This window comes from Aspergillus luchuensis, chromosome 7 (genome assembly GCF_016861625.1).
Source record: "Aspergillus luchuensis IFO 4308 DNA, chromosome 7, nearly complete sequence".
NCBI classification, from domain to species: domain Eukaryota; kingdom Fungi; phylum Ascomycota; class Eurotiomycetes; order Eurotiales; family Aspergillaceae; genus Aspergillus; species Aspergillus luchuensis.
The window spans coordinates 1,277,592-1,302,131 of NC_054855.1; the positions used below are offsets into that span (position 1 = coordinate 1,277,592).

Below are 24,540 nucleotides of genomic sequence, written 5' to 3' on the forward strand. Positions count from 1 at the left end.
CGCCAAGGCCACACCAGCCGCGACCGGTTCGCTTTAGTTGCGACCAATATTGGACTCCTTGCCTTCTAGACTGTTTTGCTTTTTACAGGCACACGCCCGGATTCGATCCGGGGGGGACTCTCGAGCCTCGAATCTCGTGTCCATCGGATTCCTTCCCGGTGGACTAGTTGATTAGTTTACTCGATAGAACTTCTTAGCTCAGGCACGCGAAATATACCCGTCCTTACATGAATATTCTCTCGTATATACATATAGCTCTGATCTACAGAGTCCTACCTAGTATGGGGGTTGATAAGGTTGAATCGCGCTTACGCCCCATATTTCTGAACCATCTCCAACACCGCCGCATTGACTTCCCGCGGGTTCGTCGCATTCAGATAATGCGCTCCTTCCTGCACCAACACCAATTTCGCCTCCTTGGACCTGGTGAACTTCGAGATCTGCTCGCTTGCCACCGTTGTCTGGAAAGGGGTATCTTCCGTGCCCTAAGGATAGTGATTCGTATTAGCCCCACCCCCAACCAAACCGAACCGAATCGAACCATTGCAACAACTTCCCCGATGTGTCTTGGAAATAAACTCACCTGCAACCAATAAACCGGACACTGCACATCTCCCAGCCTCAACACCAACCCATCCCTCGTCAACAGACACATCAGTGCCATGCGCACCTTCTTCCGTCCTTCATCGCCCTTGTAAACTTCCTTCAGGACATCTTTCCAGAATCCGACCGTCTCTTCTGTCGCGCCCTTTCCGAAGCCAATGCCCCCGACCATGCCGCACCACACATCATCCACGACAAAGTCGGGGGTGGGTGTCGCACTGCTCCATTTCTCCAGGAATGGGGTCAGCAGCGTTACGGGATCCCAGCAGCCTTTGGTTCTGGAATCGGAGGACTCGTAGTCCATGGATGTGCCGAGAGGGAGGACGCCGAGGATCTACCACCATCATTCACACGCAATTAGTACAAACACCACCGTCAAAATATTACCCATCTTCACCGACAAGAAGGCAAAACCAATGGAGAAGAACAACAGGGCATACGTACCCTCTCCGGCGCCAACAGCGCCATTCGCATAACAATCCACCCACCCTGACTGGTTCCCAGAGTGAACGCCTTCTCAATACCCAGCTTATCCATCACCTGCAGGGCCATGATGGCCGTATCCCAGTAAGTAAAGTGCTCCGCGACATGGCAGTGCGTGGCGCCATGACCGAGAGGTTCAATAGCGAGAAGATTCGCCGCGTTAGTGAGAGTCTCGTCGTTGAATTGGGGCTCGTAGAGCGCAACAGTCATGCACATGGAATTGATGAGCACTACGGTCGGCTTGGCGGGGTCGTAGGTGTTGTTGTTGCTGAGGCGGTAGCCGACGTCGATGCCGCCCAGATGAGGGACGGTGATGGTAGTAGTAGCGGCCATGTTCTCTTTCTTTCTTTCCAGTGAACGATAATGTGGTATGTGTAAAAGAGAGGAGATAGATAGATAGATGGCGCTCTACTCAAAAAAGGAGGTGAAATTGAGGAGGGGTAAGCTTTGGTGATGGTATCACGTGGGGCCAACACTGAACTCTACTCAACGACAACTCAACTGTCGTTGTCGTGTCAAATCAATAGTCTAATTCATTTCTTGGTACCAGGTACAACTTACCGCGCGGACAAGAACCAAGGAACCAACCAACAAACATGAATGAGCGGGGGATGGGGATAACTCCTTCCCGAAACTGACACTGACAGGCCAAATGACACTTCATTTGAACGGAGGAGCTACCCTTTTCGGATGGCAACCCTGACTCCATCTCCAACACAAGAAAAACCTCGGAGGCTAGCCTACAAAAGCCAGAAAGTTAAACCCTAACTGTAACTCGCCTCACTACGGAGTATCTATTAGTACTGCATTGTACCTCGGCCTCACCCCGAGCCCCTCCCGAGTCTCAACCGAGACAATAAAGAAAAAGGGATCCGCAGGGCTGGGTCCCTGCCACGCGCTCGATTGGTTCCTGCAGCTCAGATTAAACTTCTGATGGGCGTTTCGGGCGCTTTTTAGCGGGTAAGCCACTATGCAGGGGGGTGTGAAGCAGGGTAGATAGCTTTTTGTGTTTGTCACACTGGGGACTGACTCGCAACTCATCATGTCATCAGGTTCAAGCAAAGGTATTAACTTTGATTAATAACTGTCGGAAGAAACGGAGAAAGGGAGAAGGACCGTGGAACACAAACTTATGACAGGAAAACTTAAGCTTAATGCCGCGTGGTTGGTGGGGAGAGTTATTCGTCATGGTGGGTTTGCAGCTTTTGCCATGTGCCGAGGGTTCCGGCATAGTAGAAAATTTTTTTTATGATCATGAAACATGAAGATGCACAGGCATACAGACATCATGCGATCGTAATCAAATCATATCATAGCATATTCATAACTAGCCCGCTGCTATAAGACAACTCGATTATACCTTCTCTTCGTGGGAACTGCTTCCCTTCTCCCCATCATCAGCCACCTCCTGACCATCTTCTACCATCCGCTCCTCCGGCACCTTCTCCCACCCGATCTTCCACCAACTCTTCGTAAACAACTCCTCCATTCTCTCCATACTCCGTCCCTTGCACTCCGGGAACCCAACCCCGGCCCACACCGTCGCGAGCGTCGTAAACGCCGTGAACAGCGCAAACGGGCCCCAAGCCTGCATACTCTCAGTCATACTGGGGAACCCGCGCGTAATACCGAAATTAAGCAGGTTTTGGTAAGTGAAAGCAATCGTCACCACCGTGCCGCGGATCCGGGTCGGACAGATCTCCGATGCTGTGAGGGAGAATACCGGGGCCCAGCCGAAGCCGTAGCCTACAGCGTAGAGGCAAATTGCGACAATGCAAACATACGAGGCGGCGGAAGGGGAAGCTGTTCCGGATGAGGAAGGTGGACTGAGGGCAAGGTAGCACGTCAGGTACAACAGACAGACGACGTTGATGGTGGAGCCGATCAGCAGGAGAGGACGCCGGCCGAAGCGTTCCGTCAGGAACCAGGCGTAGAAGAAGACGGAAAGGACCTTGACGAGGCCGTAGATAGCGGTGAAGAGGAGGATTTGGGAATGGCCCAGGCCGATGGATTCCAATATGTCTGGGGTGTAGTAGGTGATGCTGTTGCCACCGGACATAATAAAGAAGGTTTGGATGAGGGTGACGAAGAGGAGGATTTTGCGGGTGGGTGGGTGGTTGATGCATTCATGGAGAAGAGATACGAAGGCTTTGGTGGGAGTGGTGGGAGTGGATGTGGTGTCGAGTTTGCTGAGGAGTTCGGTGTATTCGCGTGCAAAGTACTCGGTGCTTTCGTCCATGCCGCCACGAAGTCGAGACAGGCTGCGACGGGCGGCGTCGACGCGGCCGCGCATCATGAGGTAGCGAGGGCTTTCGGGGAAGAAGGGGTATCCGAGGAAGAGGATGATGGCCGGGATGGATTGCAAGACGAGTGTGGTACGCCATTGCCAGCTGGAGCTGTCGGGAATGACTAGATACGAGGCGTAGTTGATCCAGTAACTTCCTGTGACGCCGCTCATGATGCTCACGTTGTAGAAGGTGGTCATCATTCCGCGTAGCTCGAGGGGTGCAACCTCAGAGATGTATACTGGGCCTGCTGACATTCCCAGTCCAGACCCTAATCCGGAAAGAACACGCCCGACGAGGAGTTCGGCAAAGGATCCCAGGTTGGCAGCCATGAGAACGGCTCCGATCGCATAGCAGATGGCGGCAGCGAGGATGACTGCCTTTCGGCCGCGACGTTCTCCTAGTGGACCTGCGAGCAAAACTCCGACGGTTTGGCCCTGTATATAATAGCACTTGCTTAGTTCGTGCACTTCATGGGACTATAGAATCACATACCAGTAGCATAGAGGATACCACCCAGCCCTCATTGTTCGAAACAGCCGTGCTAGAAAGTTTATCCCAGCCAAAATCTGGATCCCATTGCTCCATCTGCATGGCACCCGAAATATTGGACGTGTTGAAGCCATGCAGACCACCGCAGTACGACGCCCAAATAATGGCCAGCCAGATGTATAGTCCACGAGCCGCAGGAGGCACCTGTTTGATGGCTTGGGGGGAGAACCCGCCGCCTGCTGCTCCCATGCTGAACTAAGGGTATGAGTTTGAGGGTTTTTTTCGACAGAGAGAGATCCCAAGTTACCAGAACTGGGCTGTCAACATGCAATTGACAACCCAGGCAAAGGGATCTACTAAATACCCCAGGTTATCACGGCCGATGCAACCAAACGCATGATCAGTCCACAACTGCAGGTTTGGGGGGTAGCAGCCAATCCAATTTGGCCGGATGTCATCCGCTGCCAGCCAAGTCTGGGGTATGCGGATCCTATCCGGGGTTTCTCTTGGGTTACTCCGGCTGGCCGGAGCTGTCCATGAAAACCATACCCTGCGCACTGACATGGTGGCTTTGTGGTACCGCCAATGAGGGCAGCGCTTTAGTCGTAATGCTGCTTTTGTGGAACCTCGGGGATAGCATGCAAGACCGGGAGATACGGCATATATATAGGCGGCTGATGTTTGAGCTCAATATATTGCCGAATGTACTTTTCGATCATTCCTAGATAGAGTTAGCCCGGAAATTATGTTCAAGCTAGGCTATAGAAAGTAATCTCAGTCGTATACTGTTGAGTTTATATGCTAAAGAATACCCCTAGACTGCCTTCCAGGGTATCCCCGTGGTATCTTTCGAGATCCTCTTTGAGGCACTCGCTTAGAGACGCACTAAAACACATCTGAGGCGTTTTTAAGGCACCTTCTAGGACACCTGCAAGGCAATCACCTAGATACTTTCTTGATAACATCCGAGGCCGAGCTCCCGGAGCATTATCTGGGTGCTATGAGACTGCTACAGAGGCGAGCCCTAAAGTAATTGTAAAAGTAGAATTTAAAGCAAGTCTCGTTTTCCTGCTTAGGGAGAGTGCGTCTGAGTGAATCACATAATGCAGTTTCTCTGAGGTTGCTTACTTTGAAGTCCGTTAGGCGAGATGGTAAGTCCAAAAAGAACAATTACCATTTATATATACAAGGTTTCTATACATTTAATTCATTTACTTCTCTGAAAACATTCATGAGCTATGTACCGTGGCCTTAATATGATTCAAGGCACTGCCAGCCCGAAGCCACGGGAGCTGTCCGGCATGATAGCTGTGGTACAACTCAGCCTCCCAGCTGTCTCCACGGCGCGGAGTAACCCGCATGGTAACATTCTTGCCCGGTTGCAGCTCTCCATCTTCTACACCAATCAGAGTGATGCGATCTCCCTCTTGCACTCGGTCGTAGTCAGCAGGATCAGCGAATGTAAGTGGGAGCATTCCCTGTTTCTTCAAGTTCGTCTCGTGAATACGAGCGAAAGACCGGGCGATGATGGCAACGCCACCGAGGAAGCGAGGCTCCAGTGCGGCATGCTCACGCGAACTGCCCTCACCATAGTTGTGATCTCCGACCACGCACCAACGAATAGAGCGGTGCTTCAAGTCCCGAGCCACTTCATGAGTAAGCTGGACCTCGTTCGTCAGCGGATGTCTCGTGTGGCCTAGCATCTGCGGGTCGTTGTCTAAGAATGCATTGGTTGCGGTTGTGAGCATGTTGTGGCTAATGTTCTCCAGATGGCCACGATACTTGTACCACGGACCAGCCGGTGAAATATGATCCGTCGTACATTTGCCCTTGACCTTCATCAGCAACTCCATGTCACTAGCACTTCCGCTCTTCCAAGCTGGAAAGGGCTCTAAGAGCTGTAGTCTGTCGGACTTCACATCGATGATAACGGAGTAAGAGGAGCCATCGGACGGGGGCTCTTGGAAGCGATCTGCACCAGGATTGAATGATTCTGGCAATTCCTGGCCTACGGGAGGTGTAAGCCGCAGTGGCTGGGAACCTTCCACTGAGATACTGTCGGTGACAGGGTTGAAGTCCAGGCGGCCAGCATAAGCAAAGGCCGTGACCAGCTCCGGCGACGTGACAAATGAGTGAGTAGCCGGGTTGCTGTCATGGCGCCCCACAAAGTTACGGTTGTAGCTGGAGATCACAGAGTTCTTCTCTTTTCCGCGGACATCCACGTCCTTGCGGTCCCATGACCCGACACATGGTCCGCACGAGCTGCTGAGAACCATAGCACCGGCGTCTTCGAGATCCTTCAGGATACCAGCCTCTTCAGCGGTGGCCCGGATTCTTTCGCTGCCCGGCGAGACCAAGAAAGGAGTTTTGAATTTGGTTATTCCGGCCGCCCGGGCTTGATTGACCAGCTGCCGGGCCTTGTCCAAATCCTCATAGGAACTGTTGGTACAGCTACCCACCATGGCGTGGCTTAGATTCATTGGCCAATCACTCTCAGCGACCGCAGTAGCCAGCTTTGAAATGGGGTGGGCGAGATCCGGTGTGAATGGGCCGTTAATATGCGGCTCCAGAGTGTTCAGATCGATCTTGATGATTTCGTCATAGTACTCCTCGGAGCCCTTATCGGCGGTGAGCAGAAGGTCTTTGACTGGGTTTGCCGCTTCTACAACATGTCCGCGGGCAGTGGCACTCAAATAGCGAGCGATCGCATCCGAGTAAGGGAATATACAAGAAGTCGAGCCAATTTCCGCAGACATGTTGCAAATGGTGGCCATAGCTGTCGCGCCCAGAGTCTCCGTACCCGGACCGAAGAATTCAATGATGCGGCCTTTTCCGCCAGACACGCCGAGTATTCCTGCCAACTTGCAGATAATGTCTTTTGTTGATGCCCAGCCTCGGAGCTCACCCGTAAGTTCGACTCCAATTACTTTGGGTGCGACCAGCTCCCAAGCCATTCCCGACATAGCGTCGACAGCATCAGCTCCGCCAACGCCGATTCCAAGCATACCCATTCCGCCTGCATTGGGGGTATGAGAATCCGTTCCAATAATCAAACCTCCTGGCCTATATTTCAAAAAAATTTCAGCCATGGTAATCGCGGGGCTCATGTGGTAGACATACATCGCATAGTTCTCGAAGATGACAGTATGGATGATTCCAGATCCAGGCTTCCAGAAGCCGATCCCGTACTTCTTCGAAGCGCTACTCAGGAAGTCATATACCTCTGCATGTTCTGTGGTCGCACGCTGCATATCCTTTTCCGCGCCGTTCTCCGAGATGATCAGATGATCGCTGTGCACTGTTGTCGGTACCTGTACGCGCGGAAGGCCTGCGCTGATAAACTGCAGCAAGGCCATTGTTGCGGTCGCATCATGGCAGGCGACTCGGTCGGGGCGCAGCTCCAAAATGGTCTTTCCCCGGGCAATCTTATCAATATTCCAGCGACCGCTATCCGTGTCCAGTAAATGACTGTATAGAGTCTTCTCGGCTAGTGTGAGCGGGCGATTTGATCCCTGCTTAATCGCTTCGATAGCACGAATCTGTTTGGGGTAATGAACACCCAGAATCTGTTCAATGGCCAATATCAGCGTCAACTACTCTGGGTTGAGATTGAGGCGCACTGACTGGGTTACCTGAAACGGTTGTCGCATAGTTCCGGACTCCGTTCAGAGAGAGCGGTCGGTATGATGCTTTCAGCATCGGTAATCTCTGGCGACATCGCTGCATTGTGCTGACTTGAGTATCGAGATACGAGTATCAGCCATTGAGGAAAAGGAATCTACAAAGGATATCCTCGAATTCGATCGCAGATTGCGTAGGTCAAGCTCTGTCTCCGGCCGAGGCAAAAGGGCGGGACTACTCCGGATCCGGCTTCGGAGCTATCCGAACAATGTCTAAGAGCATCTGCCCCGGGCTACTCCAGAATGCGGGATGGCCCGTCGGATGGCCCGATTGTCTCCCCGCTTTTGTAAGCTGGACCACTACCATCTACCTTCTGGGGCCACTGTCTTGCCCTTTTGCATCCCCGCACTATCGAATCAATCGTGAACAAGTAGCTATGGCAGTCAGACCAAACGTCCTCAGCGCGTTGCGGCGCTTCACCTCTTGTGATGTAAGTTATACCGTTCAGCACGACTCTGGCTTGAGCTCAACCAATCCCTTCAGGTCGGCGACGCCCTCGTGAAGCTTGGAGTCCCTCAGGGCGGCTATTTATCCGGCCTCAAAATGTACTCTCCGGATTTCATGTCACCCACAGCAAAGTTCCTCGGCCCGGCATACACAGTGAAAATGGTGCATGCCTCAAACAAGGTTTCGCCAACGCCTAAGCTTCATTTCGCCGATGCCATCCCCAAAGACAGCGTTGTATTTGTGTCACAACCGAGAGACTTGATCAGTGCTTGTTGGGGAGGACTCATGAGCACTCGGGCTCAGAAACGTGGTGCTGCCGGAGTTATCATTGATGGCAAATTTCGCGATATCAATGAACACCGGGAGCTGGGAATGACCCTGTTTGCGCGCGACATTAGCATTTTGGGATCCAACTCTTTCACTCGTTCTTCTGAATTGGATGTACCAGTTACCTACGAGAACTCAGAGAATGGGGGGCAGGTTGTTATTAATCCTGGTGATTATATCCTTGGAGATGCGGATGGGGTGGTTGTCGTTCCGCCTGAAAAGGCAGAAGAGTGCGTGCGCCTTTGCCAGGAACGCTTTGATATTGATGAGGAGACACGGCGTTGTTTGGAACAGGGTGATGAAATAGGGAGCACTATCAAGAGGCTGAGGAAATAAGCTAGCCGTGCGATCCAGCTTGTTTTGAGGGACTGTTTTGTCCTTCTCGCAAACTTGTGAATAGCCTTTAAGTGAACATTGGTGCCTCTATGGATTGTATCGGAATGTATAGTATATGAGACACACTGTGGTATTCGTTTTATATAGTCTGTCGGCTCCGATCGACAAAGGCCTTGTGATGGGGGTAACGGTGATAACAGACTGGTGTGCTTTCACAAGGTCGCTGTGCCTGAGAATGGGTCCCAGCCCCAGTCTCCGCGGATAAATTCGGCGAGAAAGCTCTCCATCGCAGAGTCAATGGAATATGTGTCAGTAACATCCATGCCATTCGGGTTGGGAAACAACAATCCAGGTTCTCCTAGACCAAGATCCAAATGGTCTCCTAAACAAGCAGAGACATTAGCACCCAAAGTGAATAGTACGCCCGTGGATGTGAGTTAGGCCGAAAATACTCACCTGTAGAGTCATGAAACTCTGCATTTGGGAGACCACCGAGCCCTTCAGGGTGGCGGGATGAGTCTTCCGTTAGTTGAATACTCGAATTATTAGGAAATTCAGGAACCAAACTGGAAGGGTGTAGATCAGGTTGACAGCCAATCTCAGCATGTTGGGTGTGTAGTGAGCCCCGCATTTTTGATGGAGAGGTCTGAGTACGACTTAACTGCCGTATGGTAAGGTCGACCATCTTGTCGAAGCTTCCCTTGCCATTACGTACAGAAGGCCACCACTGACCACCGATACTGAGGAGGTTGGAGCAGGTCCGCAGATCCCTCAATACCTCCGCGAACGGGGTGGTGGCCTGAAGAGAGGGTGATGCCCAGATGCAGTAGATCAGTGTCGCGCCCGAGGAAAATATACCGTGAATGTTTCGCCAGTTGTATAATAGCTGTTCCTCTGCACTAAGATGATCGTATATGCGTAACTTTCGACTGCAACTTTGATAGCACTGTTTTAAAGCACTTGGCGATGGCGAACGGAATGCTTGGGAAGGCTGAAAAAGGAGCGTTATTGCTGAGTGGTACAAAATCTCCAACCTGAGTTTCTCATGCTCAACGCTTTTTCTGTCCTCTTCTCGGTCAGTCGGCGGTTGTATGAGAGATGTCTCGGTCAACCATGCGTCAAGGTTAAGCTTGATCTGTGCCTGATGATTTTCAAGGTCATTCGGCCACACGAGCGGGCGAAGCTTTTTGGGTAAATGATAGAAAAGGAGCTTTATCTCAGTTATGTACTGATCCAGTCTGAAACGACGAATGGACATTGTCATATGGGCGGATGATGGCGCTGAAACATGGAGTTGGCAATTTCCAATTATAGACGATTCTTCACTGACATCTTCTACTTCGGGACGTTGCATATCAAATGTTTCATCCCTAATACCTAAAGGACGGCCTTGGATAGTGGCTATTGTTCTATGACTTTGTTAGACTCAAGCGTATCGGGGAACATGAATGATTTCCCTACCGATCGAGGGAGTATGTTGTATAGAATATCAGCCTCTTGACAGCCAGAGACGTTCTGGAAACGCGCGTAGACGGGCTAGGTTCTCGATGAAGGCCCAAGTCAATGCAATGCGACATTGCTATATGTGCCAGTGTCCAGATATTCAGGCCAGCCGGGCAGATCATGCTATGAATCGCCAAGAGTAATATACCCTGCAGAGATGTCACTGACACAGAGGAGAAGCAACTAGATGTTTCCGCTAAGGCCATTCTGTAGAATTTTGTCGGGGAGTAATCAAAGTTCTTCTTGCGCGTTAGTACGGTCGCTGCCAGAGAGAAGACCATGAAGACATGAAACACGGCTGTGAATACTGATATCGGCGTAGACGGTTTGCCGCTTTCATGATCAGCCATGCCATTGTACTCGAAGGGTTCCAGGCCTTCCATCCACCCGTTACTATCGTATTGGCCCGTGGGTTCCATCTGTGTGCTCTCATACAATGCCAAATACGCATTGACTAGCGAAGGCGCATGAAGAACGGGGTAGTCAATATGTATATGCTGGAAGTAGACCGCAAATAAGATTTCAGCTTCCTCGGGGGGAGGGAGTTCCTAAATATATGATGAGAAGCGTGACCGGAAACCGAGGGGAGCGACAGACCCTTGTCAAGCTCTGGTACAGAGAGCGATAGCCTTGCTTCAAGGCTTGAGAGGTTGAATGCCTGCCATACTTGCTAGTTTCACTATTGGATGATGGGCTGGATACCTGTGTATCTCTATCCACTCCAATCAGCTTCGTGAACAGTAGTCCTGAGGAAGAACCCATGTAGTGCTGTTGTCGGGAATCTGAATGTAAGGACAGCATCCCAAATGCATTCGCCACAGATGATGCTTCTGCACGTGGGGTCTGGTCAGGTTCTGGGTCCTCGACTAAGTCGTATGGTCGTTTTCTTGTGGCTGGCTTGTCGCGACTCTGTGTGTCAGTCTCCAGCATAGTAGTGACAGCATTGGCACAATCGGAAACCCCCGAGCTAGACGGCAATGTCAATTCATTCTCACCCATATTCACGGATGGCCCTTTGGTCAGATCGAAGTCCGGGTCCAAAAGTTTGATCTGTTGTTCGAGCCATGTGAGTCTGGCACGGCATTGCGCGATGAAACTGGGACATCACAGGACAATTAGTGCGGCTGAGGGCACAGAAGTCACGGGTGGAGGAGATCTTACTCGCGAGGAATCGAAATATCACGGTTCCGACCATCAACATCGATACAAGGGACCCTCGCTCGCGAGCAATTGCTACATGCAGGGATGCGGCCGTCACACTCCGGGGAAGGTAATTAGCAAAGATGCACAGTCACAAGCTTGGCAACATGAACATGAATGTGGGCCAACCTTGACGCGTTTAGCTCGACACCGTCGACAGGCGATCCGGACTTTCTTCGGAGCAGGAGACCCCGGGCGCTCTATGTCTCGGGGACTCATCTTGGAGATTTGCGAGATGATGTGTGCAAAAGCACGATGAACCAGCGTAACGGCAACATGCGACGGGGTCGGATTTGTGGGGGGAAGCGGATTGCCGGGGGCGGCGGGTGACTTTTGACTCGGCCGTCGGCACATGATTTACTCCACAACCGTTTTGGTTCCTGCTTCTTTTCTCTTCTTCCCCCCTTGCAAACCCTTTATATCTTCAATGTGCGATACTAATAACCACAATGTATGTTTTGCTAGCTTTAAGATTTACCTTTCTTGACTGATACTGCTGTCAAGTTTCTAGTACCTAGTAGTTTTCCTTTATGCGAAACTACATATATCGAGTACTGTTAGTGGATGGTATGAACCTGCCAGGTGAGCTGATTAAGAGTTTGGATGACGAAAAGAACTATCGAGAATAAACCCAGTATACAATATTAATGGTATAGTTATTTTAACATTCAACATGTTTAACTCAAAGAGGGATTGATGACATCTCAACGTTGAAACTGTACCGATGTCGCCACTCTGCAGGCTCACATCGATGCATCCTCGGGGCATGTTGAGAGCATCAGTGGCGGTCTCTGTAAGCGCAGGTATAAAATCTGACATATGGTCAATGCATAATTCATAATCTAGGGTTATCTACAGAGTAAAGCAATATGCAGGCTTGCCAATTCGTAGCCTTCAATATAGTAGGGACCTCATAGGGGGATGTGACAAGTTTGAAGCCTTCAGCTGCAGAAATGATGATATCCTCTAGCTTACTGTTGCAGACGCCACTTTTCTCAATTCACCAGATTGACAGGAGTTTATATGTTTCTGAAAGGCATGTCTGACGGCCTCCAGCGCTGCATATCATCTGCAGATCAGACCTAACCGCAGACACCAGATTCTTACGGTGCTAACACTAAACCGGAAGATACTACAGCCAGGAGGATCGGGAAGGCCAATCTCTTGTCCAATTATCAAAAGACAAGTCTTTATCAAGACAAGATTGCAGATCACAACCAACATGGTATTGAGGGGAGATTGTATGTTGTGTTGCATGAGACCCCCGGTACATGGACAGGGTCGCTCCGGCTGCCGTTGGGACCCGGAGTAACCCGCGATCCCGAAATGGATCCGTATACAGACAAGGCGAGTCGATCAGACTTACAAATATGAAATAACGTGTAGCTCCCAGATCCCTTCCATTGTTCAGTTCCCTCGATGTCCCTCGAAGGTATCAGATTTGCTAAACTCTTCCCAAAGCCCATCATGACCGTCGGACACCAACCATGCCCGGAACAGGTGCTGTTCCCGAACGGTGGTTGGGACGTCCACCACCACATATTCGAGCGTATGATTTTGGACTTCCCTCATAAGCTAAACACTCTACTAAGTAACATCATACTGATGCGATCGTATGTGTAGCGGCGAAATTCGCCTACGCCCCTGACAGACATCTCACACCACCACCCGCGACCGTCGAGCAATTTCTCGCCTTCAAAAACAAGATTGGGATCACCAATTCGGTTCTCACGCATGGTTTATCATATGGGTCAGACTGTACATCTCTCAAAACATTTGTCCGCGAATTAGGGGAGTCGGGAACGAGGGGTATTGGCGTCATTGACCCAGAGACGACAACACCAGAGGAGCTCCAGGAAATGCACGCAAGGGGCATCCGAGGGATTCGAGTCAACTTGTACCAATATCAGGCAATGCACGATGTGGAACGGCAGAAACAAGCTTTGCGTGCCCACATCAGATCTATTAAGCCACACTGTCCAGGATGGAGTATAGCATTCACTCACGTGCATCCCGAGTTCTGGAAAGAGTTGAAGCCTATCATCGAGGAGGAGATTGGGTCCACTAGCCTTCATCTGGTCACTGATCACTTTGCATTGCTCAAGGCCGCTAGTATGCTGCCTGCAGAGTACGAGGGAGATATCAGTCGACAGCCCGGGTTTACGGAAATCATGGATCTGGTCCGTTCTGGACTTCTATACGTGAAACTTAGCGCGCCATACCGCGTGAGTCATGAAGCACCGTGGTATGCAGACGTGAAGCCACTGGTGCGCGCTTATGTGGATGCCAACCCGCGACAGATCCTTTGGGGAAGCGACTGGTGAGGATTTTAGAATAAGCACTATCATGATTCGCTGCTAACATTGGTTCTAGGCCTCATACCCCGCATATGAAGGTTCGTACGCGTGAAGAAGCACTGACAGAGACCCCATATCTGGTCATCGATGACGCGGAATGGCTGAAGAGCTTGCGGTCCTGGGTTAGTGCAGAGGAGTGGCAGGCGATCATGGTGTCCAACCCCACAAGACTGTATAACTGGTAAAGCTGCGTTTTATTGCGACGATAGAATATGAGAGTATGGCGGTTATGCCACATGATAGATAACTATAACCTCTTATTGAACTACGTAGAGCTCGTAGATGCTCAACCCCGGCAGAGAAGAACCAGAAAGTACACAACAAAACAGGGGATCGGAAGAACCGTGACACGCTTAATCCGTTTTGGGAATAGCTGGTATTCGGGATTCAGCGGTATCTCCGACGTCCGATTTCCGACCGTCGAAAGGTCCACCTTTTGCAGGTCACATTTGTCCTGAAGAAAATAGTCTTATTCTGGTCCCTGATTTAGTATATATCTGCCAACGTAACCCACTTTCCCTTCGACGGTACCCGTGCTGTGAAACCTCCATCTAATCTTTGGAGCAATTGATCTATTTTATCAAAATGGATCCAAGGGTGACTGACGATCGTCATCAAGCGGGTCCCCAACCAACAAACGCGGCTTGGAATCCGAGTCCATCTCAATCCTCCACTACCGGGCTTGGCGCAACGCAATCCCTCTTAAATATTCCTCCAGACCATTGCTTCCTCATGAAATACATCCTTGACACGCACAATGTCGGCCTCTATGCCCTCTAGCTATCGCTCCCTCAACTTACCAAACTCCCTGCCCCCGCTAAATCAGTCGTGCGAGAATTGTAGGGCACTCAAAGTACGCTGTCTGCCGGATCCCAACGTCCCGCGCCAGTGTCAGCGCTGTACCCGCACGAGAAGAACCTGCGTGTTCGCCCGCACGCTCCGACGACAGCCACGGAAGAAGACTGGCTCACGAGTGGCCCAGCTGGAAAGGGACGTGCGAGATTTGCGCTCCCTGTTACATGACCAGATCCGACCGGATTCAGACCGCGGGGGAAAGGCAGATGATGCCGCGGCCGCGGCCGCAGCTACTGACCCTCCGGGGGCGTCTGGCCGCGACGTAGCGCCCTTGCCCGCCCTCTCATCATCCACGCGCATAGAGCCCCCTATTGTCCACAACGCCTCTGCTCAGAGTGACTCAGATCAGCATGCTGGGAATCCTCCTGCCGGGCCTGCTCCCGCCAACAGTAGCCTGACCTTGATGCAGTCGCCAGCTGGCTCTGGGGATGTGGTTGATCGCGGCATCGTATCGCTTGACATGGCGCAAACGTTGGTCTCATTCTTTATCAACGAACAGATGCAATTCTACCCAATGGTTGTACTGCCATCAAACACAACTGCGGAATCATTACGCAGAACGAGCCCGGTGCTTTTCCTGTCTATTCTCGCTGCTTCATCAATGACCTTAAACCCTCACTTGGCGGAGACTCTGAATGAGGAGATGCTCAAGGTCTATGCAGAACGATTTTTCCTCAGGCAGGAAAAGTCAGTGGAGCTGATTCAATCAATCCTCTTGATGCTTATCTTCTATTTTCCCCCAAAGTCGCGTTTACAGGGTCAATATTACCAATACACACACATTGCGACCACCATGACTCTAGAGCTTGGTATAGCAGCAGGACCGGCGGGACGAAAAAATTACCGTTGTCATGGCGGATATGGTGATTTACCAGCTTCCATCCATAGTGCCCAGGCGCGCGCCGTACTGGGCTGCTATCACTTCGCGTCCAAGTATGGGCTCTATGACTATCACGTAGTCGTTACACGACTGACCTAGCCGTAGCATAGGGATTCGAACGCATCGACCGAATATGCTCCGCTTCAACGATGTGATAGACGGGTACATACACCACCTGAGAGAATCTACACTCGGCCTAGATCAGCAAATAGCAACATGGTTTGGCCTTCAGCGGATCGTTGACGATACACTATCCTCACTGGGCCAGGACAATACCCTAGTGGATATCTCTCTTCGTGAGTCGCAGATGCTTCCAATCCTGAATTGGTTCGATTCTCGGATGCTTCATTGGAAGAGGACGACCCCGAAAAACATGCTCACAAGTAAGTTGCATCCACACATAAATGGAATCCTGCTTATACAATAATTCCAAGCATGGATGAACCTGGAATATCACCACATGTACCTCGCTATTTACGAACTTGCCGCTGGTGAAAGCTACCGCGACCCCGACGCCCCAACCCGCAAATACTACACCCTCCCACCTTTAGAAGGCGACATGGAAAGACACAAAGCAAACACACCTATAACAGCTGCCCGGGTCCAGATAATAACGAAATGGCTACTGGCCTCCCACCAGATGCTAGACGCGTTCTTAGAATGCGACACCTCTACCATGCGCAAGCTACCTAACATGACCTACACCCGAATGATCCTGGGCATCTCATCCCTACTTCGGATATATCACACGGCCCAATTTGGCCCTCTCGGTGAGGTAGTCTCTTCCCAGATGATGGACGTTGACGGCTACCTGGACCGCGTCGGACAAGCTCTATTACGAGCGAGTGGAGAGCAGAAGTACCGCGTCCCGAGCAAATGGTATCACGTTGTTGCGATCAAGAATCGAGAGTGGTTTGAACAGATCCAGAAACGGATAATTGCTCGCCCGAGTGATACACATACCTATCTACGCGGCGGAGTTCCCCCACCAGCATCGGGTGTCCCCATGTTGGACCCTCACCGCGGCCCAGGCTCAGCTGCCATACTACCCTCGCTCGGGGGTGGCATGGCGGGTCCCGCATATGCTGAACCGTGGTATGTAGACGATGCCGCGGGAAGAGTTGATCTGTCACGGTCTTTCCCTGCTGTGAATGCACCAGTCTTGTATATGGGACAGGTGCAGCCAGTAGAAGGAGATATCGGTGAGAACGCGTTTCCATTACCAGTGGGTGACGAACCGTGGCGGCTGGATGAGTCGATTCAAGATAGCGTTTCATTCCCATATTGATGCCGCCAATGCCTTACATTTGGCCTGAACGGTCTGAAGGTTGATGCCAATGACTTATCCAAGATGATCTGTAAATAAACGACTGCTACGAACATCCCATTCCTTGGTTAGCGAGGAGAACAATGACAGCCTTCTTCTAGAAGATCAAATTGTCACGAAACCCCCCAAGTGCTAACATTTCTACATGGCACTGATGATTATCATCAGGGTTCAGTTGGAATTTTCATTCAATTCATGTAGATTAGGCCCTCTTAATTTCTGATAACCTCCCGAAGTCCGGTGAGGTAAACGCTATGCATTTGGGCTGGGCCTATTCGCGGAACTTGAATATCCGCCGGGGTGACCATAATCAAAGACGACGCGTCCATCACCAATGGTCCCACTTACTATACTACCAAGCCCGGTTAGTTCATTGCTCAGAATAACCCCTTGTTATTGATAGGTAATAGCTCATGGCAATAGCGGACTTTGCATACGCGTAACGAGTTGGAACAATTTTCTCTTATTTTTTTTTTCTGATCATTAGTATCAATAACCTTCTCCCTACTTCTTCCGAAAGATGCACGGTCCACGTATATCTCGTCCTGTATTCTGTAGAATTGACACAATGGACGTAAGAAAAAGAAAACTGGAACATAATCGTCAGGGTCGTCAACCCTAACTGGACCCCCAGGGACTAACTAGTAGGCGGCCGCGTAGCCCTCTCCACTTTGCCCTCTAACCCGCCCTATTTACCCCATCATAAATGCTCATACCTCGGCTGTTGGCGCCTGGAAGCTCTGATAAGATGCGATCAGTGGGCGGATGGACCCTTCCACGGAAAAGCCGGCAGGCGGAGATCGGGGATGCCACTACAACCACATCCGACGTCCGGCACAGACTTATCACAATCGTATTCGGACCGCGTCTACGCACGGATGCGTAAATAATTATCAGATCCTCGGTTAACTTCCGGTAAAGCTTAAGTTTAGTGTTGATGCTGAAACTTCTTCGCTCGGGGGTCTAGGTTAGTCCTTGCAACAATGAAGATACTGCATATCTACTTTTTGTGTTCGTAGGTGCGGTGGGAGATGTAGTTATCGGTAGTCGTCATGCTGTGATAGATTGACGCGTAAGCGTTCCGATTGATGCGAGTTCCTTGTTGGTAGGCTGATATTGAAGGGATAGGGTAGGCTTGAACGAGGATGCTGCAAATGCTCTTTCAGAGGGTCATCCCTGAGTATCAACTCTTCTTGGCTTGATTAAAGATAGATAAATACTTGAGCCTGAGAGTCATTTCGAGGGTTACACCCCGAATGTCTAGTCTTGCGTTTAAGACCGTTCAATTTCGACATATTTGACTTTCTTGCTTTGTGAAATGAAGAAGCCTACAGCAGCCACAGCGTTGTTTGCAGGTGCTGGTCTCACCAACACCACCCTCAACTGCTCGACCGAAGCCTTCCAGAAGATTGTACCTGCCAATGCCTCAGTCGTACTAGCCAAGCGCGTGGCCGAAAATGGCACATTCACGCCCCCGGCAGCTGACACCGGCTTCCCCGACCCAGCGTATCAGCTACCGGCCCTCTGTGCTGTGCAGGTTGAAATGCCCACTGGGTTTTCCGGGTTCAGGGTCTCGAGGGGTTTGCGCACGTGGAACGTACGTCGCACATGGCCGCCATGTGTTGAGCTTGTCAAGAAGTCTAAATTGATTAGGCTGAGTTGTCAATCTGATAGGTACTCGCTAACAAGTAAAGACATTGTACCATGGCTGCTCGTCGTCAAAAGGTTTCCTCAAACGACACTTGCAGAACAACAAGGTAATTACAAAGCAGTGGCTTGCCTTGAGCCTGATGAGACACAAGGTCGTCTGAGCTCTTTCCTCAGATGCTATTTGATGCTATCTAACACTGTATGTTGGGAAGTTTCCTACGATATGAAACAACCCCAGGCTGATCATCTTTGCTATGGCCATGGTTGGAGTACAACGGAAGCAGTTTATGTCATGGGAGATAGTCAGAATTAGGGGCGTACAAGCATCATGATCATCATGAGAAATAGAAAGACCACAGATAACTCCTAAACACCATTACCTCTGGATACATTTGAATAGCTCGCTGCATGTGTGGACAAGATATTACCGCAGCAAGCGACCCGCTATATGTACGTCACTCCAAGTACACGCGCTGCGCCTCCGCCCAAAGTAACGCACCTGCAGACCTAAGAATGGCAAATAGTAGTTAACTATACCCTACATCACTTCTCATCACAAGCGTATCAATTTAGCTATTGATTAAGAGTTCCAAGATACCATCCTCAACGCTCACGCCAGGCGCACATTTCAAAACGAGTATAACGACAACGTCAACTGCCCACTAATCCTTAATCTCCGTTATTTCCCATTCTGCCCTCTCAGCCTGACGATTCCGCCACGCTTTCTGAATGATGAGGCCCAAAATCCCACAGAGCACGATGAAGACCACGACAAAATCCAGAATCACACCGGGCTCTTCACCAGCCCAACTGCGCTTGCCGATGGTTTTGTGTGACAGGACCGTAGCCGATCGGGGGAAGTTGATGGCTGCCATTGTAAGCTTCTTGTTCGAATGTGGAGGAAGGTCGTTGAATTGGTAAGAAGCTGTGCGATGAAGTCTGCTTTGATATGATCTGCGTTATGCTTGGAGTTCTGTGTGGTATCTACTAGGGGTGTAGTACTCACATTTTTGTGGCTGGAAGGGAGTGAAGAAGTACTACCGACCAGATCTGCTATGTCCAAGAAGAATAGACGGGATAAGTGTACTAAGAGGATTGAAAATGGACCGCAGCTTCAGGGGTGTAAGCTACCTATTGATATCCCAAACGTGAAAAGGTCAATCTAGTCTATCCCAGAAAATACCTTGGCTATCCCGCGATAATATGTAGCAGTCCAGTCCCAATGGTCAAGCAAATCTCTCACCACCCGAATTACCTTCCCGTTCCTTGACTGCGTGATTTTGTCATAGGGCTCATATCACGAAGCATGCTGCCAACGAAATCCAATAGGATATCATATTATAGTGATGTCAGCATGCGCTCCTTGAGGGTGTGAGTAGTTTATTGGCGAGGATATGAGAGGGGAGTATTCCGCGGGGCAATCGCGGATTTCTCGGAAGCTTGAGACCGGTTTCTTGCCAAGTTGATGAAGGTCGGGGGGCCTATCATGGAGCCCAACCCCATATGCCGCATATCCGACAGGGTACGCATTGGTTGGTGCTGGCAGGGGTTCGGTCCGTCGGCATGGCGGGATCTGGCCGTGGTTGAGAAAACGGGGCACGGATATGGATGAAGGACATGCTTGGATTAGGTCTAGATTGTTGGTTTAAAGAACAAAGGGGTTGCTATCGCATGACGATGTATCGCGGGAGTTGAAGGCTAGAACTCTTCAATTCTATAGTGATGTTACAGTCATACTACCCTGTCTTTTTTGAAGTTGTACTCGATCAAAGGGGGTGCCTGGTAGTTACTCCGACCCTATTTGCGTCCCGTCTTTCCCATCCATTTCGTGCGTGTAAAGGGCAATGACGGGCGTGGCGATAACACAGGCCTGTGACAGAGTGGGTCAGGACCAATCAAGCTTTTGACCTCCGCACAGATCGTCGACTGACTCGTACCTTTTGCCGAACATGACATCAACAAAGCTTCATCTGACCTCTCGGGGCGTTATACTTCGTAGACAACCCTCGGACCGGCTGAGGTATTTTCAAACCATCTTGAGCCTCATCCTGATGAGCAGTAGATAGCAGTATCAAGTGAGATCGTGAGATGGTGGACAATTCCAAGGGCACATTGAGGTATTTTCAGATCACTTTGGACTGTAAGTAATGACCGAGGATCATTGCCAGCGATCCTGGGCATCATTGTGCAAGTGGAGCCACCGCTACAAGCTTCACACCATCTCCTAATAAAACAGCCACTCGTAGATACAGTCAAGGAAAATCTCTAACTCAATTTGGAATGGCCAAATATTACACAGTATCAGCTCAGGCGTACAACCCAGTGAGACACTTGCAGTGAGCATGCATCATGCAGCACGCGACGTCATGAGGTATTTCAGCTTTGTATCTCCGAGCTTGCCGATTTCCGACCGGACAGTAAGCAGCAAAACAGGATGAGCAAGGATCCCAGTAAAGTTTTACTAAAGACCGCCTATATTGTCTGCGTGTACAAAACTGCATGTCGTTCCCTGTTCCTGTCCCCTTAATTCCCGAACTCCGTCCACGGTGCAGTTGGTTGGACCTTCCGCGCTACAATTTCTCTCTTCTCTTTCCCTCCAAGTAATATCACCCACGGCTGCGCCATCGCCCTCAGTATGTCTACTAACGGCGACGTCGAACGCGATGCCGGTTCGCGCCGTGCCTCCCGATTCTCCAGTCGGTCTGCCCGGTCAGATACGAAACTTGACGAGTATACCCGGCTGGTGAAGTTCATGTCCACGTACCGCGAGAAAGACACGAATGATCCCGGAGAGGGAGAAATCCGCGAAAGCCGGGTGTGGTATGCGCCATGGAAGAAGAGAAGATTTCGCTGGAAGCACGTTGGGTCGTCGCGCGAGTTCCCGGAAGAGTGGCGCCTGACTGATATTCATCATGGGTTATCGGGGTCGGAGGTCGAGACGAGGAGACGGTCGGCAGGGTTCAATGAGTTGAGCTCGGAGAAGGAGAATCCGGTTGCGAGGTTGTTGTCGTACTTTCAGGGACCAATCCTATATGGTGAGACATGAGGATCGGTTTGGTTACTGATCTGGTGATTTGCATATGCTGACTGTTGTGCTTTAGTCATGGAGATTGCGATTCTACTTGCTGCGGGTTTGAAGGACTGGATTGACTTTGGTGTCATCATTGGCATTTTGTGCCTGAACGCGGCAGTTGGCTGGTATCAAGAGAAGCAGGCTGAGGATGTGGTTGCCAGTCTGAAGGCCGATATTGCCATGCGCAGTACTGTTGTGCGTAACGGGGAGGAGCAGGATATTTTGGCACGGGAACTGGTTCCTGGCGACGTGGTAAGCGTATTCTTACGAGATCACTTAGGCAACCAGGTGCTCATGTTCCGTTCCAATAGATCATCGTTGAAGAAGGCCAAACTGTCCCCGCCGATGCAAAGGTGATATGCGACTACGACGAACCCGACCAAGGATGGAGTGAATACCAAAGATTGCGGAGCGAAGGAAAATTGGAAAAGGACGCCGAAAAGTCCAATGACGAGGAGGGCGAGGATGACTCTGACGACGATGAGAAAGGCTATCCTATCCTGGCCTGTGATCATTCTGCTATTACGGGAGAGTCTCTTGCCGTCGATCGATTTGTTGGTGACCAAGTTTTCTACACAACAGGATGCAAGCGTGGAAAAGCCTACGCAGTCGTCCAAGCCACTGGGACGAAGTCCTTTGTTGGTCGCACTGCTTCAATGGTCCAGAATGCAAAAGATACTGGCCACTTCAAGATGGTCATGGATAGCATTGGAACTGCCTTGCTGGTAATCGTCATGGCCTGGCTACTGGCAGTCTGGATTGGTGGCTTCTTCAGAAACATCCCAATTGCCTCACCTGGTGAACAGACTCTTCTTTTCTACACCTTGTCTATCCTGATCATTGGAGTCCCAGTCGGTCTGCCTGTCGTTACAACGACCACCTTGGCGGTCGGTGCGGCTTACCTTGCGAACAAGAAGGCTATTGTTCAGAAATTGACTGCTATTGAGTCGCTTGCTGTAAGTATTACTAGGGGCATCTTCTCTTTTGCCCTGAACCCGACTTCTAGGTTACCTCTCTTTGTCATATATTTTAGATACTGACAACAAAATAAATAGGGTGTCGATATCCTTTGCTCCGACAAAACCGGAACCCTAACCGCTAATCGCCTCAGCATCCGGGAACCTTTCGTATCCGAAGGAGTCGACGTAAACTGGATGTTCGCAGTCGCTGCTCTCGCTTCTTCTCATAATGTGCGCTCGCTCGACCCCATTGACAAGGTGACCATCCTCTCGGTGAACCAATACCCCAAGGCAAAGGAAATCCTCCAACAAGGGTGGAAAACTGAGAACTTCACACCCTTTGACCCAGTCTCGAAACGAATCGTTGCGAATGTCTCCCTTAACGGCACCCGCTACACTTGCACGAAAGGAGCGCCTAAAGCAGTCCTATCATTGACCAATTGCTCAGAGGAAACTGCAAGAATGTACAGACAGAAAGCAACCGAATTCGCACAACGTGGCTTCCGGTCGCTTGGCGTTGCTGTTCAGAAAGAGGGTGAAGAGTGGACCTTATTAGGCATGCTGCCTATGTTTGATCCCCCTCGTGATGACACTGCTCAAACTATTGCTGAGGCACAAAAGCTAGGCATCAAGGTTAAGATGCTTACGGGAGATGCTATTGCTATTGCAAAGGAGACGTGCAAAATGCTGGCTCTGGGCACGAAGGTCTACAACTCGGAGAAGTTGATCAGTGGTGGTCTCAGCGGCGCCATGGCCGGCGAGTTGGTAGAAAAAGCAGATGGATTCGCAGAGGTCTTTCCGGAACACAAATACCAGGTTGTTGAGATGCTCCAGGATCGTGGTCATCTTACAGCCATGACTGGAGATGGTGTCAATGATGCGCCGTCTTTGAAGAAAGCAGACTGTGGTATTGCGGTCGAGGGTGCCTCAGAGGCTGCGCAATCTGCATCGGACATTGTGTTTCTGGAGCCAGGGCTTTCCACCATCATCGATTCCATTAAGGTCAGTCACCCCTTGTTCCAATCCCACAGTCACAATTGGTCCATCCTGACAACAAGCAGGTCGCCCGCCAAATCTTCCATCGCATGAAAGCCTACATCCAATACCGAATCGCGCTCTGTCTACACCTAGAAATCTATCTCGTAACGACAATGATCATCCTGAACGAAAGTATCCGTACCGACCTCGTCGTCTTCCTAGCCCTCTTCGCCGACGTGGCTACTGTAGCAGTCGCCTACGACAATGCCTCCTACGAACTTCGCCCTGTACAATGGCAACTCCCCAAAATCTGGGTCATCTCCGTCATCCTAGGAATTCTCCTCGCAGCAGGAACATGGGTGATCCGCGGCACACTGTTCCTTCCCGACGGCGGCATCGTCCAAAACTGGGGCTCCATTCAAGAAATCATCTTCTTGGAAGTCGCCTTAACAGAAAACTGGCTAATCTTCGTGACCCGCGGAAGCTCAACTTGGCCATCTTTACCTCTCGTGGCGGCGATTTTGGGTGTCGACATCCTTGCAACTATCTTTTGTTTGTTTGGGTGGTTCTCGAACCGCGATATGATTACCGATCCGTATGATCAGTATATCAGCAAAGAGACGAGCAATGGGTGGACGGACATCGTCACAGTTGTGCGGCTGTGGGGGTATTGCATTGGGGTAGAGATCGTCATTGCGTTGGTCTACTACGTCTTGAATAAGATCGCCTGGTTGGACAACTTGGGCAGGAGCAAACAAAGTAAAGGGGATGCGGCTATTGGGAACGTGCTTGCTCATATGGCTAACTTGTCGCTGGAGTTTGAGAGGGGAGAAAATGGCAATGGGAGGGTCTTTTTGGCTTCCGGTAAGGAGGAAGAGGAGGTTGATTAGGCGTGCTAACGTGTTGATGTGGTTGGCGGTGTGATGGTATGATGGTGTTGAGTAATAATCACAGGATAGTGAGGAACATCATTGGGGATGATGGGATCTACATATACATCTATCTTACTATAATACTATGTCAATTGAACTACTTCTCAAGTATTCTGAATCACTTCTTTCCGTCTCTCTCGAACAATGCCACCCTTCAAAGGATAAACACTGA

At 50.5% G+C, this 24,540-nt stretch overlaps 10 protein-coding genes across 10 annotated transcripts; 5 read left to right on the forward strand and 5 right to left on the reverse strand.

Annotated features, from left to right (window-relative positions):
- Positions 1-308: 308 nt before the first annotated feature.
- AKAW2_70478A (alpha/beta fold hydrolase) lies at positions 309-1,419 on the reverse strand (the record flags this gene model as incomplete). Its single annotated transcript, XM_041683064.1, has 3 exons — positions 309-485; positions 584-937; positions 1,048-1,419. The coding sequence occupies 3 exons, from the start codon at positions 1,417-1,419 to the stop codon at positions 309-311; spliced, it is 903 nt and encodes a 300-aa protein (XP_041547362.1).
- Positions 1,420-2,440: 1,021 nt separating this feature from the next.
- Positions 2,441-4,112, reverse strand: AKAW2_70479A (sugar porter family MFS transporter; the record flags this gene model as incomplete). The annotated part of the gene is made up of 2 exons (XM_041683065.1): positions 2,441-3,808; positions 3,867-4,112. 2 exons carry the CDS (start codon positions 4,110-4,112, stop codon positions 2,441-2,443), a joined length of 1,614 nt encoding a protein of 537 aa, XP_041547363.1.
- A 980-nt stretch (positions 4,113-5,092) lies between these two features.
- Positions 5,093-7,589, reverse strand: AKAW2_70480A (uncharacterized protein; the record flags this gene model as incomplete). Its single annotated transcript, XM_041683066.1, has 3 exons — positions 5,093-6,926; positions 6,984-7,429; positions 7,488-7,589. The coding sequence occupies 3 exons, from the start codon at positions 7,587-7,589 to the stop codon at positions 5,093-5,095; spliced, it is 2,382 nt and encodes a 793-aa protein (XP_041547364.1).
- A 163-nt stretch (positions 7,590-7,752) lies between these two features.
- On the forward strand, positions 7,753-8,654 carry AKAW2_70481S (RraA family protein; the record flags this gene model as incomplete). Its single annotated transcript, XM_041683068.1, has 2 exons — positions 7,753-7,974; positions 8,028-8,654. The coding sequence occupies 2 exons, from the start codon at positions 7,753-7,755 to the stop codon at positions 8,652-8,654; spliced, it is 849 nt and encodes a 282-aa protein (XP_041547365.1).
- Positions 8,655-8,866: 212 nt separating this feature from the next.
- On the reverse strand, positions 8,867-11,711 carry AKAW2_70482A (Zn(II)2Cys6 transcription factor; the record flags this gene model as incomplete). Its single annotated transcript, XM_041683069.1, has 6 exons — positions 8,867-9,036; positions 9,111-10,063; positions 10,116-10,705; positions 10,755-11,253; positions 11,319-11,416; positions 11,487-11,711. 6 exons carry the CDS (start codon positions 11,709-11,711, stop codon positions 8,867-8,869), a joined length of 2,535 nt encoding a protein of 844 aa, XP_041547366.1.
- A 1,065-nt stretch (positions 11,712-12,776) lies between these two features.
- AKAW2_70483S (uncharacterized protein) lies at positions 12,777-13,899 on the forward strand (the record flags this gene model as incomplete). The annotated part of the gene is made up of 3 exons (XM_041683070.1): positions 12,777-12,906; positions 12,981-13,677; positions 13,731-13,899. The coding sequence occupies 3 exons, from the start codon at positions 12,777-12,779 to the stop codon at positions 13,897-13,899; spliced, it is 996 nt and encodes a 331-aa protein (XP_041547367.1).
- A 572-nt stretch (positions 13,900-14,471) lies between these two features.
- Positions 14,472-16,737, forward strand: AKAW2_70484S (Zn(II)2Cys6 transcription factor; the record flags this gene model as incomplete). The annotated part of the gene is made up of 3 exons (XM_041683071.1): positions 14,472-15,502; positions 15,555-15,832; positions 15,884-16,737. 3 exons carry the CDS (start codon positions 14,472-14,474, stop codon positions 16,735-16,737), a joined length of 2,163 nt encoding a protein of 720 aa, XP_041547368.1.
- A 1,357-nt stretch (positions 16,738-18,094) lies between these two features.
- On the forward strand, positions 18,095-18,587 carry AKAW2_70485S (uncharacterized protein; the record flags this gene model as incomplete). The annotated part of the gene is made up of 2 exons (XM_041683072.1): positions 18,095-18,373; positions 18,471-18,587. 2 exons carry the CDS (start codon positions 18,095-18,097, stop codon positions 18,585-18,587), a joined length of 396 nt encoding a protein of 131 aa, XP_041547369.1.
- A 501-nt stretch (positions 18,588-19,088) lies between these two features.
- On the reverse strand, positions 19,089-19,301 carry AKAW2_70486A (uncharacterized protein; the record flags this gene model as incomplete). The annotated part of the gene is made up of 1 exon (XM_041683073.1): positions 19,089-19,301. One exon carries the CDS (start codon positions 19,299-19,301, stop codon positions 19,089-19,091), a length of 213 nt encoding a protein of 70 aa, XP_041547370.1.
- A 1,760-nt stretch (positions 19,302-21,061) lies between these two features.
- AKAW2_70487S (uncharacterized protein) lies at positions 21,062-24,326 on the forward strand (the record flags this gene model as incomplete). The annotated part of the gene is made up of 5 exons (XM_041683074.1): positions 21,062-21,461; positions 21,528-21,751; positions 21,811-22,455; positions 22,555-23,460; positions 23,520-24,326. The coding sequence occupies 5 exons, from the start codon at positions 21,062-21,064 to the stop codon at positions 24,324-24,326; spliced, it is 2,982 nt and encodes a 993-aa protein (XP_041547371.1).
- Positions 24,327-24,540: the final 214 nt, after the last annotated feature.